Consider the following 18074-nt stretch of genomic DNA (forward strand, 5'->3'; position numbering starts at 1 on the left):
TGGATTTGAACCCAGCTCGGGCTAACCCCAAAGCCCTCTGTTTCCCCCCCTCTGCTCTGTCCCATTGTGTCATGGAAACTTCTCCTCTTTCTAAGGTGAGAATGTGCTGAGCATCCTGTTTCAGGGACACAGGCGGCAGGGAGAACTGTGTTAGTAAAGCTGAAGGAATTTTAATACTTCCTTTGCAGTCTGGGTGTTAATGGGCTTCAAGTCCCACAGTGGCAGTGACATCACAGGGCTGTGAGTACGCAAAGGGAATGTGTTTTTTCTAATCTCTTGGGCAGACGCAGGAAAACATTAACATTTGGCCAGTGGAAAGGGGCAGCAGATTTTTAGTTTCAAGCTCCGATGACATTTTTTAAAAATAAAAATATAAAGTTTCCAGCCTTTCATTGACTTTTGGGGCAGCCCTTTGGGGAAAGGAAAGGGTGGTGGGGGGCGGGGGAGGGGTTAAAGCTGCCTCTGGTGAGCAGAAGGCAATGATCACAGTGAATCTTGGAAACGCAGTCACAGGCTGGGATGTAGCTAGGGAACAAATGAAGAAATAAACTAAAATTAGAAAGACATTAAGTGCCCTGATGATGATTTTTATGTAATTTCCCAAGTACACAGGGCAACCTACAATATGAATTTCCTCATTATTAAGCCAGTAAAATCTAGCCAGAGAACCAATGCGCACATCAATATAATTTGTGCACCCAACAAAAGTGATTTTAACTGAGGTTAAGTGCCTTTAATCCAAAAGGTTTGTTTTAATGTAAGTTTAACACTAAAGGGGAGGTGAGAAGCACAGAACAACAGAAACCTCCCGTGGAAGGTATCTCAGCGTCCGTACTGAGCACATTCATTCCATCCAATCGACCCGTGGGGACGTTCCCGTCTAAAGTATAAATCGGAATTTAGAGACTTTATAAAAAGCGGTTTTTAAGCTCAATATGCCCCAAATGAGAAGGTGTCAATGAGTGCTTAGGGACTCTTAAATTCAGAGATTATTCAATTGCTCTATTCTACAAATACACTTATGAAACTGTCATAGCGAAAAATGCTGGGAAATAAACGCTACACAGCATTCTCACACAAAGTCAAAGACAGGGTTTGCCCACCTCTCAGAGGCACGCCTCACACATGAAAGTTCAGAGAGCATCTGAAGAGGTTCCTTTGTGAATGAATGGCCAGTGGTTTTTAGAAAGAAAAGAAATCAAATGGGGGTGGCAGCCATAATACCTTGCCTAGTATCTCCGTTACAGACATGGGGTGGGGGGCACCCCATCTGAAGGGCAGAGGACCATGGGAACTGGTCACACGCTGGAAGCAGGCAGGGTCCACTACTTTCCCTTCATCACAGCACACAGGTCTTGAGTCTGGCCTAATTCTTATCTTCCATTTGTTCTGTTGGCCACCTGACCCCAAAGTCTAGCCTATCCCTGGATCCTCTCCTTTTGTCAATGAGCAACTAGATAGCCAACGTTTAACAAAAGTGTGTGAGCCCCAAACCCCACCATTTGTCCATTGTCAACTGTCCATCTGTAAAAAGACACACACACACACACACAACCCATTGATTTCAGAGAGGAAGGGAGAGGGAGAAAGACAGAAACATCAATAATGGCAGAGAATCATGGATCGGCTGCCTTCTGTGTGCCCCACACTGGGGATCGAGCCCACATCCCGGGCATGTGCCCTGACCGGGAACTGAACCGTGACCTCCTCGTTCATAGGTCAACACTCAATCACTGAGCCACTCCAGACGGGCACCTGTCTACCTTAACTGGGTTTTTGCCATGCACAGTTATACAAGAAGCCTGCTCCATGCAACCGTTTTCAATAGCAAATACACTGGAGGATCTAATGTCTTCCAGGGGAGGGAACTGGCAAGAGGAGGCAGATTGTAGAAACACTGTTGTCTAAACAGGATTAAAAGCATCGATTCTCACATCATGCCTGGGCTTTTAGTCAAACCTGATGTTCCTCTTCTCCTGGTAGAACACACAAACCCAAAGAAGTTGAATTACTTGTTCTGGACCCGGATCAAAGAGGCAATGGCTGAGGGCTGAACAGATACACACCCAGAATTGTTCTGTGTCTGACAGCTTTTCAGAAAGTAAAGCCAGGGAGATGCTGGATTTGGTTGTCGTTTCAAACGGCCGCATTTAACCACCTGACCAATCTCACCCAACTGAGCCAAGCATCGTGCTAACTGGGACTACAGCATGGGGAGGACTCAAGGCTTGCCTTTTAGGGGTTCATCAAGCCAGGGAGCCTCCCTGGTGTGTGAAGAATCACACTGTAATAAAGTTTGCAGTTCATGGAGGTGTGTTCATTGCACTACAGGGACATAGGGAAGAATGAATAATTCTGCCTAGAGTGTGGGGTCCAATGGAAGCTTCAAAGAGGAAGTGACATTTCAACAGGCTCCTGGGGCTCAGCTGAAGGAGGAGGAGGTGAAAGCCCAATGCCAGGCAAAAGCCTCTGCAAAAATATAAGCCTGGATCATGTGCCTGTCCCTGGGAGACAGCAGTGAGCTTGACCTCACCCAAACCGCCTGGGGCGGGAGTAGGGGAGCCACACTAAAAGTATGAGGCCTATGAGTCAGCATGGTCCAGGGGGACTGGGAACTGGGGTGCCTATTGGTAGGAGATGAGTGGATGAGAGTGGGAGCTGGAGATGAGGTCACGGAGCAGCCATAAGTGGCATACCTGGCCATTCGGTGCAAAAGTGGGCAAACTATAGCCTCCGGGCTAAATCCAGGCCTTCACCTGCTTTTTTAAATAAACTTTTATTGGAATACAACCACACCACTTTGTTATATATGTCCTGTGTCTGCTTTTGTGCTACATTGGAGTTGAGTGACTGAGAGAGATCATAGGGCCCACAAAGCCAAACATATTTTCTATGAGGCCCTTTTAAAAAACACTTGCTGATCCCTGGCTTAAAGGTGCCATTAGCATTTCTGTAACTGACTCAAATGCCTCTGTTGGACTTATGACACTCCTACCGCATCGTCTTTAAGTGGCATTGTCCTAAACCTTCCCCTTCCCCACCATGGGCAATGCGCTGTTTATCTGCATCATAAGCTTGTCCAGTCATCTCGTTCACAATCCCAAGTTCTGTCCTTCATCTACTGTTTCTTTTTTATTTCTCGTCTTTATTTTAGGGCTGAGCCTCGGCCTTCCCTGTGCTGACATCGGTATAAGCCTCCCACCCCGCCAGCAGAAGCTCATCACTCACCGTTGAGTCATTCTGCTTCCTTTGCCTCCTTCCCAAGTTCTTCATAAATTTTTGTACCACTTTTAGAATTCTGCTGAAAATCGATTTTTTTTTTCACTTGCTGTTACCGCTTTCAAATTCCATGCTCTGACAAATAGTTGTTCCTCTGGAAAAAAGGCTCCGCTAGCCTTATAAACCCCTTGGAAAATATAAGGTATACCAACCAGCATTCACAGAAGAATTCAAAAATATTCATGCTATTCTTGGCCACACGGAAGGATTTCTTTTACTAATAAAATCCCCCTATATATTTAAAACCAAATTTGATCTATAAAAGTTAAATTTACACATAATTCTCCAGGGGATATATCTCTAAGATAGAGCAAGGAGTGTGATTACTGTTCTATAACCCCCTTGAATAAAGTGGCGTTGCAAAGACAACTCAGAATTTTAAAAGTGGATTTTTATAGCATGCAGTGTTATATTACTACCTTGGTCCAAATCCCCTTACTGTGTTACCTTGAGTAAGTTAATTAACCTCTCTGTGCCTCAGCCTCCTCATCTGCCAAGAAAAGGAGGAAGAAGGAAGAGAAGGATTTTAACTAACCTATCTCATAGGTTGTTGTGAGGATCAAATGAGATAAAGTATTTAAAGAGGTTAAGCCAGTGCCTGGCACGCAGGAAATGTGTTAGCTATTACTATAATATGATTCTTAGGTTTCTTTCTTTCAGCATCCTCCCTTCCCTTCCCTTCCCTTCCCTGCCCTTCCCTGCCCTTCCCTGCCCTTCCCTTCCTTTCCCTTCCCTTCCCTTCCCTTCCCTTCTTCTCTCCCACTGCCACCAGCATAAAGAATAAGGATATACTGGGAATAGCACTGTGTGACCATCCTGGTTTGCCTCCTGTCTCTCTGACTTCCCACTGAGGAACACTTCCTCCCGCACTCCAGGCCCATGTGGTTTGGGTGAGGTCAAACTCAGTCCTGTCTCCCAGGGACTGGCACATGATCCAGGCCTAATCAATCACAATAGTCTGCTCTCCCCGCCAAGCAATGTGCTCCTGGAGAGGCACGTGACCTAAGTTAGGCCAATCACAACTGGTCCCTGGGCACAGGTGGAGTCTCTCTCTAGCTGCTGGGTAGACTATAGGCCTGGAGCTGTTGGTAGCTGCTATCTTTATTGGCCCTGGGGAAAATCTTCCCGGAAATGAAACCAACATAGCAAAAACCAGCTGTGACAGATGAAGAGGAACCATGCCCTGAAAGGAACAAGAGCTGTGTTACTCTGAACTGTTCAGTTACATGTGTGGATTTATTTTTTAATTTTTTTAGCTTATGCCAGTTTGAGCTGGGTTTTCTGTTACTTGCATCCAAAGAGTTCGGACACAGATTAACAAAGTGACCTGACCTGTGGCTAGAATTGAATGCAAATCTTTTTTTAAAATATATTTTATTGATTTTTTATAGAGAGGAAGGGAGAAGGATAGAGAGTTAGAAACATCGATCAGCTACCTCCTGCACACCCCTTACTGGGGATGTGCCTGCAACCAAGGTACATGCCCTTGACCGGAATCGAACCTGGGACCCCACCAGTCCGCAGGCTGATGCTCTATCCACTGAACCAAACCGGTTAGGGCCAATGCAAATCTTGCTAATCTTGGTATTGCAAAGAAAGCTTGGCAAGGAGAGGTGGCAGGCGTGAACAGCAATCTTGGTCTGTCTTTAGCCAGTTGGGGATTGCCATTTCATCTTTCTGGGTCCTAGTGTACTTGTATGTCAAATGAGAGAGGTGAGTGAAAATCAATCTCTGAGATCCCTTTTCAGTTCTAACATTCCATGAGTCTCTATTATTCTTGGGTTCCTTTCAGTTACGTAGATTGTGGTATAAATGGTTACCGATTCTCATATTTTCCTGCTTCCTTCAGTTTCAACTTAAAAAAATATTCTATTAGAGCCTCCGTACCTATATTCCAAGTGTTTGTTTCTTTCCCTTCAATTTCCTTCTACAGAAAACATATTTATGTTTGTGTACTTGGGCATAATGACCCCATTTTCTTCCCATTTCTATATTTTTAAATCTAATTAAGGTGATATGTTCCTTGAGGGTTGAAACTAGAGTTTTCCTGTGGGTGTAAACATTATTTTTTTTTTTAATTGCTAACCAAGTTGCCAGCTTTTACAGAGCAGCAGGATATGGGTTTTAAGTAATGTAAGCAGGAAATGGGTCTCCAGCCCACACAAAATAAATGCAAAAGTACTGATTTTCCTTGAGTCCACATCTGGCTTACTCATTTATAATTTCAGCCTGCACTGAAATTCTCCCACAGACCTACAGTGCGACATCCGTGTCTACAGAATGTCAGACCAAAAACGGAGCATTAGGTGATCATCCTGTGAGCCCTACTTGCACCTATAAATAATCTGGCTATTTCAGATAATAGCATACTCTCTTCAATGATAGGATGTGGGACCTGAGCTAAGTGAATATTAGTTTCATATCTTCACATTCACTGATTTTAAGTAATGCAATAGCTCTAAAGTTTGGAGGGAGCCAAAGGACCTGCCCGAATGTGGTCAACTAGCCCATCATCTAGAGTTAGAACTGTCCAGAGGAAGAAGGCTCTCCCAAACCGGATGATACATGCAGGAAGCCGTCCTGTCTGATGACCTAGTCCATTCTTGTTCATCAGGACCCTAAGTATAAACAAGTCTCCAACCTCAATTGCCTTAATGGCTACTTCTTGGCAAATAGAACAAAATGATCTGGAGGCAGAGGTTTCAGGGTTGGTTGGTTTAGCAATTCAGTGATGCCATTCAGGGCGTGACTTCTGTCTATCTACTCTTCCATCCACAGTGCCTGCTTTGTCCCACAGTGGACTTCCCTAGCGGGTGGAGGACAGCTACTTCTTTCCTAATTCATGTGCATTGGAAGGGATGGCCCTTCTTCTGCCCCAATAGTCTAAGCATGAGTCTTTTTGTTTTCATAATTTTATTTTGATAAAATTTCAAATTTGCTGAAAAGTTGCAAGAAAAGTACAAAGAATTCCTGTATATCCTTCTTCCAGATTCACAATTCTAAATATTTTGTCACATTTTCTCTCTTTTTTCTCTCTTGCAACACACACATACACACACACACTCCTTGAACCATGAAGAGTTAGCTGCAGACACTGAGAACAAGAACATTCTCTTATATAACCACAGTCCAATGATCAAAGTCAGGAAACTTAAAATTGATACAATGCTATATTCTAATTTATAGTCCATATTCAAATTTCACTAATTGGCATAAAAATGTCCTTTAGAGCTATTTTACCTCTGATCCCTGATCCAATCTGGGTTATGCATTGTATTTAGCTATCACATCTCTTTTAGTTTGGGACAGTTCCTCAGTCTTACATGATCTTGGGCACTTTTTAAGGGGTCTGGCTATTTTTTGTAATTGAGCTATTTGCTGTCTTATTATTGAGTTTTTATATGTGCTACTTTCAAGTCCTTTATCAGATATTGGTAAAGATTTTCTCCTAGTCTGTGGCTCTTCTTTTCATGAATTTCACAGTGGATTCTGGAGAGTGGACTTTTTAATTTTGATGAAATCGAGTTCATCATTTATTTCTTGTATGGATCATGAGCATGAATCTTGAATTCATTCTCATTGGATGGGACTAGGTTACATGTTCCACCATGAACCAGTGACTGGCTGGGTGGGACACAGAAAGTGTTAAAAGGCTTGAGTCAACCGAGTTAGTCTCAACCCTGAAGTTTTCCCTGAAGTGTAGAAATGCAAGATGTAGGAAAGTGAATTAAATAAAACCTAAGTACAGTTAGGATGCTGGGCCGGGTACCAAGAAACATCCCCAAGTAGTGGCTCCCAGCAGAGAGCCTGTCAGAGTCATGCTGCCTGGTTATGGGACTTCCCCTCCCCAGTCACCTCCTCTTCCACGGCTGCATTTCCATGTTCCAAATCCAAGAGCCTGTAATGTAAGTCTTCAAACCCCACTGTGGGATTGTGGCTAAGATGCCTGGCTTTTTGTCTCACGCTCTTGGGGGGCAGTGGTCATGTCTCAGGCATCTCCAGAGTCCCCTCACGGCACCTAGCCCAGGGCCCCATTCACAGATCTGCCTTCGCCAAATCCCCAAGTGATGGGATGAATAAAACAACAGCCATCCCATTAAGTGCTTCACCAGCACACACCCCAACATCTTCCTTAGGCCTACCTCAACCAAGCCATTTGCCTGTCAATTTCTTATTACCTACATTTGAGAGCACCAAAGAGAATGAAGGTATTTTGTATTCTGCTTATATCAAAGCACACATCTATTACAAACCCCTGTTATCTGATGCTTATGGACCACTGACTTTTAATCTACTAAATGTCCTCTTTTTTGCATTAATAAAGTACATAATTGTTTGGAAGGGGGGGGGGCTGGGAGGGAAAAAAATTAAACTTTTTCTAAATCAAGTTTGGAAAAATGCCCACGTGCCAAATGTCTCCCTTTCTTCCACAACAAAAGTTTTACGCTTTTTTCCCTCTAAAAAATTAGGGCAAATTATCACTGCTGTCAATATGCATGCCTCTTGCCTCACTTTATTCTCACCAATACAAGCAATACTGTATTCCATTGTCAAGATGGGACAATGAAGCCTCTGATTGGCTATGTGGTACGTCCAAGATCCTCGTGGCTCTGAAACACATCTGAGTAACTGCTCTGGAATACAAATCTGCCATCCACGACACCCAACTCCTATCTTTTCACCAACTGCCACTCAAGTTTTATCTGAAACATCCCCACAGTTATTCTATTTTCCTGCCATCTCTGTTTACACCTGCCCTGGGCAATATATCATTAGTGTCACATCTGAATTCCACATGCTGATGTTCCCCACGACTAGATTTTGGAAGTGGGGCAGCTCATATTTATAGATAAGGCAAACAGGGAAAAAATTTGAGACTCCACTTACATTCTTTGGACATTCCCACTTCAAAGCACTTCTGGAGTCGACAGTACTGGCATCGATTCCTGGTGACTTTATTAATAACACAGTTCTTATCTCGGTGACAAGTGTAAATCATGTTCTTCTGAATACTTCTGCGGAAAAACCCCTGCAAGCAAGCAAGCGAGAGAAAACTAAGTAAAACTACAGAGCTTCGCGAGAAATCAAAGCCAACCTTATCGATGCATTGATGGCTCGTTCTGAGTAATGAAGTGATGGCAGCAGAAACATTAACTTAGTTAAGCCTTAAAGTCCTTGTGAAATAGTAATAATCTGTTCTTTTTTTTTTTTGCAAACCAGAGAGCCCCTTTTAATCAAAACTAGAGCTGACTGTTATTATCTTGCTAAAGGAAATTAATACCAAGCTGATTCACTTGGAAAACATAATGCAGAGTTGGGTTCTCTCCAAATAGGCTAACTTCATAAGGGTTCCCTCGTCGGCCAATGATTTCAGATGAGTCCACTATCAAGAAACCCAATGTCAGAGCCACCACATCTACCAAAGAAATTATTTAATTAGTGACAGAATTAGGTCTTTTTCAAAGAACTCTTCTGAGTTCTTTTACACATTTAACTCCTGTTAGAATATTTAAAATATGATTTAATTTATAAAATGTTTAGGAAAAAAAATTATCCAGAAAACAGGAAAAGGACTGCCCATTTAATGGCCTATTCGAGCTGTCTTCCCAGCTAGTAATCACATTGACTAATGACAACAAAATTAGTGAAAATAAAATAAAATTAGAATTTCCATTCCTCATTTTCACTGGCTACATTCCAAAGGCTCAATAGCCACATATGGCCAGTGGCTACCACACTGCACAGCACACAGACACAGTATTTTCTTAACTGCCCAAAGTCCTGTAGGGTAGCGCTTACTATACCACTGACTGACACACTTACCTAAGAGTCATCTAATGCTCTTGAGAAACGTAACTTTGTTTGACTTACTATTTACTATTGATCGGACCCAGACTGTGTAAAGATTGTAGAAGAATGGGAAATTACAAACACTATTTGTCTAGGATAGGTACAAAGGATTTCTGCTTGGTTGAAATATAACCCCTCAAATTACTCTTTTATTACCTTGTAGGACATTAATGAGTTTTATATCTAACTTTGCTATCTTAATTGAGCATCATTTTTTCCTTTTATCCCATTCACCCATAAATCTATCCATCTATCCATCCACCCATCCATCCATCCGTCTGTCCATCTGTCCATCCATTTGTTCTACCTATCCACCTACCCAGATATTTTTCTCAAAGCCTCCTTTAAATCAGCTAAGTCACCCTACTGGTTCCCTTATTAATGAGTTAAATAAGCCTTCAATGTGTGCTTACTAAATATTTGGCTTAATTACTGTTTTTTAACTCTTGGGAAAATTATATTTTGACAACAGAAGCGATTTATCCTGATTTTGGTGAAACGCTGATGGAATAAAGCAGGCTGTTGGCTCCATGAGCACAGGGGCCCGGCCTTCTGTGTCCTCCCCGTTTCATCACACAGCTTTGCCGACAACAGATAATCTAGTGATGCTTGTTAAACACACAGATGAACGAACAGGGAGTGAGGGGTACACCTGCTGCCTTCTCTCTCTTCTGTTGCCCAACAAAACCCTCTGTGTCGCTATGAGCATTAAAAGCCAGGAGTTTTACACTCTCAATTGTGATGTGACTTTTACCTACATCAGAAACAGTTCTCTTGAATGTAAGAAACATGCCGTCTAAATATGTTGAACAGCAAATAAGACCCACCATCTGAGTTCAACTTTGCCTGTAGTACATTAACACTCCAGGAGCCGGAACTAAAAACATTCAAAGTTAAAGCACATTAGCGAAGAACGCGCATGTAACACATTGTTTAGGATATTTACATGGGCACCCTAGGATTTTATGTCTAAATAAACATATTTTTACTGGCAAGCTTCAACTGTAAATGGCTGGAAATCTTATTTAAAGTTGCTGCTCCTGTCATCCCAGACACATACATTTTCCAAGAAAACACAGGTTATTTTTATACTCCTGGAGCTACAGATATGCTCAGAATCTAAAATAACTTTGAAACCCTCACAGAATCTGTGCAGAGTGGTCATCTCCAAACATACCTTTTCCTGCAAAAAATATCTACAGGACACTTTTGGCTGCCAAATGCACACACTCACTTTACAAAAACTTCACTGCCCTCCTGCCAAAAACCACTGACACAAGAGAAGACCCAGCCTTTTCCATATGTGTGAAGCAAGTGAGCTGTGGACAAAGCTGACCACCATTTATTAAAAACTGAATGTTCTGCTAAGCCAGTGTGGCTCAGTGGTTGAGCATCGACCTATGAACCAGAAAGTCATATTCCTGGTCAGGACACACACCCAGGTTGTGGGCTCGATCCCCAGTATAGGGCATGTAGGAGGCAGCAGATCATGATTCTCTCTCATCATTGATGTTTCTATCTCTCTCTCCCTCTATGACATCAATAAAAATATATATTTTTAAAAAACACACAAAAAAGCTAAATGTTCAGTTCAGGACATTCTTAGGTAGTGAACATAGAGGAGAGAGAAACAACCTCATGGGGCTCAGATGAAAGGATGACAGACGAAGACAGAATGAAAGAACTTTATATGTCACTAATTACCCAGTCAGCGTGGTTCAGGAACAATGACAGAAGAAACTAAATAGGACTTCTTAGTTTTCCAAATCAGATTTTTGGCTGGATTTCAGGAGAAGGTCTAAGTTTCAGTAAATCATTTCCACCAAGTTAGAATACTTGCTGATGAAACTATATGCTGTGAGGTATTTTTATACACAGTTCGGGTAAACAGAAATGCCCTCGGACGCCAAAAAGTGGTTTCCAGCATATAAATTCTCCTTTTCCCTCGTAGATACTATGAACTGTTACACAAAAACTGGCTTCTTCTCCGACCTCTACTTTGAAGACCTAATGTGCATATGTGTGTGCACACATGCGTGTGCATGGCGGTGGGGGTGGGGGCATACCCCATGCCACCTAAGTTTAATTGAATATTTTTTTCAGGTTGACTCTATTTAACATTATATAAAATAGAAACGTTTAAACTCTAGCTTAATTGGAAAACCAGTCCCCAACCGTCCATATTAGAAGGCACTCATAAATAAAAAGGCAGTCAAGCCAAACCATAATCAGATGTTATTTCACTCTCACTGGACACTGGATCTGCTAAGGGCTTGGAGCCCCGGCTGCCTCAGTCCTTGCTGAAAAGGGAACTGAGCAAGTGTTAGCGGCCGATCAGCACTGACCTGACACTTCCTCTTGGAAGAATTCAGAGAAAATGAACAAGTGTCTCATTAAGTAATTCCACGTGATTTAAAGCCATGAATCCCGCCCACTTAAAACTGGGAGCCTCCTACTCTGGGGAACAAAACTGTAACCCCAAACTTGTCCTATGTAAAAATGGGCTTTAGAAGTCCTGCGTGCAAGTGTGATAGTTTTTGAAGCCAGTAGTTGGGTAGGGACACATCTGGAGGAGAAAGGACTGAAAAGCTAAGCATATAAGGAAGAAGGATTTGATGCCTATTCGAGGAGCAGCCCAAGGGGACAGAGAAGTAGGAGGCAGAAGAGGAAGTGCCCTGGAGGGGAAGTCAAGGTGGTGGGTTGCAGCCTCTTCGCTACCACTGCACAGCTTTGGGCAGTCACAGAACCTAAGGGGCTAAGCTCTCGTCTCCTAAGGGAGGGGCTGGGTGGCTTATTTCTAAGATCCTTTCCAGCTCTAAATTTCTGGGATTCTAATGTGTCATCACACCAGAGAGTGAGGAGTTGGGATGGCTTCAGAGTTGAGAATGAGGGAGTTTCTGTGGACAAAGAAAATGGCCGAGGAGGAGGTGGTGTTGGAAGACTAAGGAAGAAGAGGCCCCCCACCTGTGTGGGCAAAATGGCAATTTCTTGGGACTAACCTTGGGCTTAAGAGACACCCATTTGAGGGCTTTCCTATGACTTTCACTTTTCTCTGGGAACTGCGTCTTCACAACACCCCCGTGAGGGACCTCAGGCAGATACACCTGGCTGGACTGAAGCTGGAACACTTCATCCACTCTCCCATAAGCTCATGGCTGTAAGTTTTCAGGTCTGGTTTTCTGACACCAAGTCTAGGGTTGCTGACACCACAATTTCACTCTTTCACTTTCCTAAAACATCTTTTTCTGAGTAAATCCAGAAAACTTCTAGCAGGTCTTCAAGATGTATGTCACTTCTGTTGGTTAATCACAACTCGTTAGTTAATCATGTCTTTCTACAGCGCATAAACAATCCTAAATCAGAAGGAAAGATTATCTTTTAAAATTAAATATTCTCCGATACCCCCAAATCTAAAATTCACAATTTTCTTGATGAAGTCGCCTCAAATCCCAAATCTATGGAGACCATGGAAAAACTAAAAGTGGCTTATGTCACTTCCTTTTATTCTGATATATTAAGTCGGGCTACCGTCCCTCTGTTAATACTATCAAATAATTGCTTTAATGCTTGTAATTTTTTTCCTCATCCAGGGAGCCTGTTTCACTTTGTAGTTTTCAGGTATTATTATTTTTAAAATATATTTTATTGATTTTGTACAGAGAGGAAGGGAGAGGGATAGATAGTTAGAAACATCGATCAGAGAGAAACATCAATCAGCTGCCTTCCGCACACCCCCTAATGGGTATGTGTCCACAACCAAGGTACATGCCCTTGACCGAAATCAAACCTGGGACCTTTCAGTCCTCAGGCCGACACTCTATCCACTGAGCCAAACTGGTTAGGGCAAGTTTTCAGGTATTATTACACATCACATTCTCCATCCTCTCCCACAGAGGGTAATTTTTGTCAGTTTAGATACTGGCCTGGTGATTAAGAATTAGGCTTTAGTTTGGGCATATGTGTAGTTAAACTCCAACTCTGTCACTTATTACCTGTGTGATGTTGAGTGAGTTACACTAAAGCCTCAGTTTTTCTCATCTGTAAAATGAAGATAATAAAAATGCCTACCTCATGGGATCACAGAATGTACCCAATTAGGGAACACAGGAGGTGTTAGCATAATGCCCACACTCAGCAAGCGCCCATGAATGGTATCTAGGGTCCTTGATAAAACCTCTTCTTTCAAAGCTTTCTTCTGAATAATTTTCAATAGACTTTATGTTTTTAAAATAAAGATTCCCAAATAGGATGGAACACTTTTCTGACTCTGAACAATATAGAATCTTTTGAGTAGACAGCTTTATGATTCCAAAAGCCATCTCGATCTCTATTTACTCATTCATGTACTGATTCATTCTTTCAATGCCAACTACCTGGAGTGGAGGCGGTGGACTCTCTTAGGCCTATGAAGATGTACAGTTGACTCTTTGAACTGCATGAGTCCACTTATACACAGGTGTTTATTTTTAAATCATGTACAGTACTATATACATATTTTCTCTACAATATTCTTAATTTTTTCTTTTCTCTAGCTTATTGTAAGAATACAGTATATATAATACAGATAACATGAAAACATATGTGTGAATGGATTGTTTATGTTAACAGTAGCCTATTAGAAGTAAAGTTTTGGAGGAGTCAAAAGTTATACCCAACAGTTTATAATAGATAAGGCAAAGAAGCATCGAACAGACTGTCAAACTACAGCGGGAAGGCAGGGGAGGGCTGCGGGGGTGGGTGGGGGATAAGAGATCAACCGAAGGACTTGTATGCATACATATAAGCATAACCAATAGACAGGGGAGAAGGAGACATATGTAATTTGTAAAAAAAGGAGACATTTGTAATACCGTAAACAACAAAATAAAAAAATAAAAACAAAGTTATACCCCAATTTTCCACAGCATGGATGGATTGGTGCCCCAACCCCCACTTGTTCAAGGGTCAACTGTATAAAGCACAGTTTTGCCCCCTCTCAACCTACCAGGAGTGGTAAGTCAAGTGAACACAATGTAGCTGATGCCACCAAGCAGTGTGAGAAGAACTTTACTAGAAACAGAAAGTGAAAAAGTGCCTAGGATAGTGCCTGATGCATAGTAGTCACACACACAAAATATTTACTGTGTAAAGGCCATAGGAATCCAAAGGACTTAGTAGGGAATTGGCACTTGATCCCAGCTCTAAAGAAGGGGTAGGATTTGACTGGCAGGCTTTTACCTTTATGGATGAGCAGCAGAGGTCAGGGGTGAGAAAGCACAGGAAAGGCCAGGGGTCCAGGTTGGCAGAGATGTGAATGATGGGGATGGAGAGATAGAGAGACAAAGAGGGAAGGATGAAGGGAGGGAAGGAGGGGGAGAGAGAGACAGACACAGAGTATAAGACACAGTTAAAAGGCTGGATTGATATTCGGACTGGGTAAGATCATGAAGACCACACAAGACATTTACTGGGGAGGCGTTTACACTTCCATGCAGGAGAAAGCCAGGGTCAGAATTGTATTCCGCCAGGCTGTGAATCCCCGATTTCATCATGCTATTATTTTACACATAAGAAAGTAGATAGCGAGCTCTGGGTATCAATACAAACACCTGAAACCCTGCGCCCGACCTCAGATCTGGGCGTCACTGTAGCCCAAGAATCCTTGATTTCTGAAGTCACATCGCAATCTGCTGACTCACACTGAATGACCAAGCTGCCTGTGAGCATTCCCACTGTGGCGTTTTGAATGGAAGTTGCCTTTTAGTGTCAGAAGCACTGACATCAGGTTTTACGTGTGCGGGATGCGTCACGATCGTCTGAAAAAGCAAAAACCATTTTCTTTTTTTCTTTTACAAAAAGGCAACTTGGCACTATCTTAGTCAGAAGAAAGCATTGGATCAGGAGAAATTCACCCAAAACAAATAGTGTGGGAAGCACATCTGTTTGCCTTGGGCTTTTGCAGAGTTAATTTCTATTCCATGCAAAGTTCAAAAGGGTAATTTCTTCCTCCAGAGCGAAAGAAGAGAAAGAAAGCAGGGAAATCATTGCTTTGTCTTGGTCATTCCAAGAAAAAGATATCAGTCCCATCTCCATCCAAAAGTAACCAGGTGGCCACCCCAAGTAGCCCTCACCCCAGCCACAGGGCTGGAGCGCAGTGAGGTGCGACCCCAGCCTGCACGGGGCTGCGATTCCCATTTCCAACCAGAAGCAAAGATGCTGCCAGGAGGAGGTGAGTATGGAATAATCCCATCACGGCTACTTTGGGAAACACGGTTTTCAGACCAGGAAACACGTTGCCTTAAACAAACAAAAAACACCCTCCAGAGCGAGTGGAAGTCTATGCGTGACAATGTCTAAAGAGTTATTAATAGCAAGATTTGGGAGGGAGAAAGAGAAAAGTAAAGACCTTTTCACCCCATTGAAAGACAATGGGTGAGAGGGAGGGAGAAAGTAGAAAAACAGCCTACTATTCCGATGACAAACCTAGAGTTTCCTCCTAAGCCGGGAGGGTTGGCATGAATGTACCGCAAAGGATGCTGAGCAAGTCCAGTTAGGGAGGGAGCCACGCTCTGAGCTACAAAAAGGAAAACATGGTAAGATTCATACACCAAACAAGAAAGTTGAGTTCTCCCATGGGATAGAGGCTTAGAGTTATTTATTTATTTTTTTAAACAAAAAATAAACATCAAAACCCCCCACCAGGACAAGGTCCCACTGTTAAGAATTTAATAAAGATGAATGAGTGACAATAGTAAAGATTGAGTGCTCTGCTGTTTAACAGCTGTGGCTTCTATAAGGCCCATTATTCTACAGCGCCTCTTGCCTGCTAACCTGGAAAAGGTCTTTTCCGTCCTTTCACTTTGAACCTGACCATGTGTTTTATGCCCAGCTACATTGTTAATTTTTCTATTTTGTTCTGTTTCTTTTTTTTGTTTATTTAAATTATAGTGCAATATTCTTTCAATTAACAGACTTTAATGCAAGTTTGTCTTCAGTGTAAACTTTTTAATACTTGGGAAGGCTAGTTTCTGCTATTTTTATCAAGCCTTTCATGTCTCTTCTTCTTCTAAAAAAGCGGTTCTCAACCTGTGGGTCGCGACCCCTTTGGCGGTCGAACAACCCTTTCACAGGGGTCGCCTAAGACCATCCTGCATATCAGATATTTACATTACGATTCATAACAGTAGCAACATTACAGTTATGAAGTAGCAACGAAAATAATTTTATGGTTGGGTCACAACATGAGGAACTGTATTTAAAGGGCCAAAAGTTGAGAACCACTGCTCTAGAGGAACACGATCCAGAGAAGAAATGCAACTAGATAATATAAACTGAAAACCAACTCTAAAACCAATTCATCAGTTTGATAAAATATCTTTGAATTTAGGTTAAAAATGTCTTTTTTTTAGTATTTCCAAAACATGACATAGTTTAAAATAATAATGTATTAAAGTGACCGGTCATCATATAGTTCTGATTATCATAACCCCTAATTGGGAGGCAACTAACCCATCAGGTTATTTATGGCCAATAATCTCAAAACACAATTTTGGGATAGAGAGTTTCCCAAGGCAAGAAAACACTATCAGTAAACCTGATTACTAAGAAGGACGTTGGGCATGATTTATTGCTCTGCTATGACTGTCTTGAAATTTTGAAACTTTGGAGCAAGAGGCAAGCATTTTCATTTTGCTCTGGTTCTTGCAAATGAAGAAGCCAGTCCTGGCTCTAGAATACCATCTGTAGCGAAAGTTTCCACCCATGTTCCTTCGTGAAGATGTGAAGTCTTGGATAGTCTCGGGTTGACCTTCACGCTAGTGTTAAGACTGTAGATCAGACAGAATCAAGCAAGTCCACCATAATCACGCTGTCCCCTGGGGACCCCCCTGGAAGCTTCTGGGCAATTCCATGAACCCAGCAAGAGCAAGAAATTAAAAAACAACAACACTCTGACAGTATTTATGGTCTTCTATTGGACTTTATTTCCCACTTGCATAAGGAACTTTGGAGGGGACTGGAAGGAACAGGGAAAATACAAAGAACTTTTTCAGAATTGGACAAAATTTCCTCCCTAATAGCATATGTATATTTAGAGGGAGGGGGCCCAGAAGCTCATTCATCAACCTCTTAGCTGCCTCTGACATCCACTTGGGAGCCATCTAAATAAAGAGTGAATTAGAAATAAAGTGAAGAATAGGAGACGGAGAAGTTAACCTGTTATCCAAAGAATTTCTGTGCAGCAGGTTAAATATTATAAATACAATTTCTTGGGGACCACTTCCCTTGTTCTCAAGAATTAGAGTTGAGATATAGCAGAAAAGAAAAACTGAAGACAAGAAAAAATGAAAATGGTTGATTTCACTGGGCTGCAACATAGCTTTCTTTAATTCTGGTCTTGAGAATTTAAACCAACCAAAGACATCTGTTTTCTAGATTACTTGGGTCAGTTATTTTGTGCCCTTCCATGGTGAAACCCATAGTTACCGATTTATTATCAGGATTACTCTAAATATAACAGGGCAAGAAGCCAATGCATTTTAAGTTTTTTAATTCTCAATTATTTTACTGAGAAAATGCACCAAAATAGCTCTTAAGCTACAGCCCAGAAGTTCGCAGACCCCAGCTGCTTTGCACATTAATTACTAAATCTCATCTGGACCCAAATGAAAGATCCTCATCTGTACTGAAGAGGGGAAATAAAAGGTAAGCAGAAGGAAACAGAGCCAAACGTGCTCCAATATATTTAAACTCTGCAGAAGAGCATGACTTTTAAATCTCTTTTAGAAGTTTGGTATGCAACATTTCGCCATCAACAAAGCCAGGACTTAGCTCTGTCATAATTGTGGGTTGATGACCATGTGCATGACCATGGCAACTGCATATCATATCACTCAAAGGCCTTTCACAGACACCAATGATTAGGGTGCATTTGCATTGTTTTATGATGGTAAAAATGACCTAAATTA

At 42.0% G+C, this 18074-nt stretch overlaps 1 protein-coding gene across 1 annotated transcript in view; it reads right to left on the bottom strand.

Moving 5' to 3' along the window:
* The window catches only part of RARB (retinoic acid receptor beta), a 452328-nt gene that overhangs the window by 78094 nt on the left and 356160 nt on the right, over positions 1–18074 (bottom strand). Inside the window, 1 exon segment of the mRNA XM_015570906.1 lies at positions 8167–8308. Coding sequence (XP_015426392.1) covers positions 8167–8308 — 142 coding nt within the window.

This window comes from Myotis davidii, unplaced genomic scaffold (genome assembly GCF_000327345.1).
Source record: "Myotis davidii unplaced genomic scaffold, ASM32734v1 scaffold192, whole genome shotgun sequence".
Lineage (NCBI taxonomy): Eukaryota > Metazoa > Chordata > Mammalia > Chiroptera > Vespertilionidae > Myotis > Myotis davidii.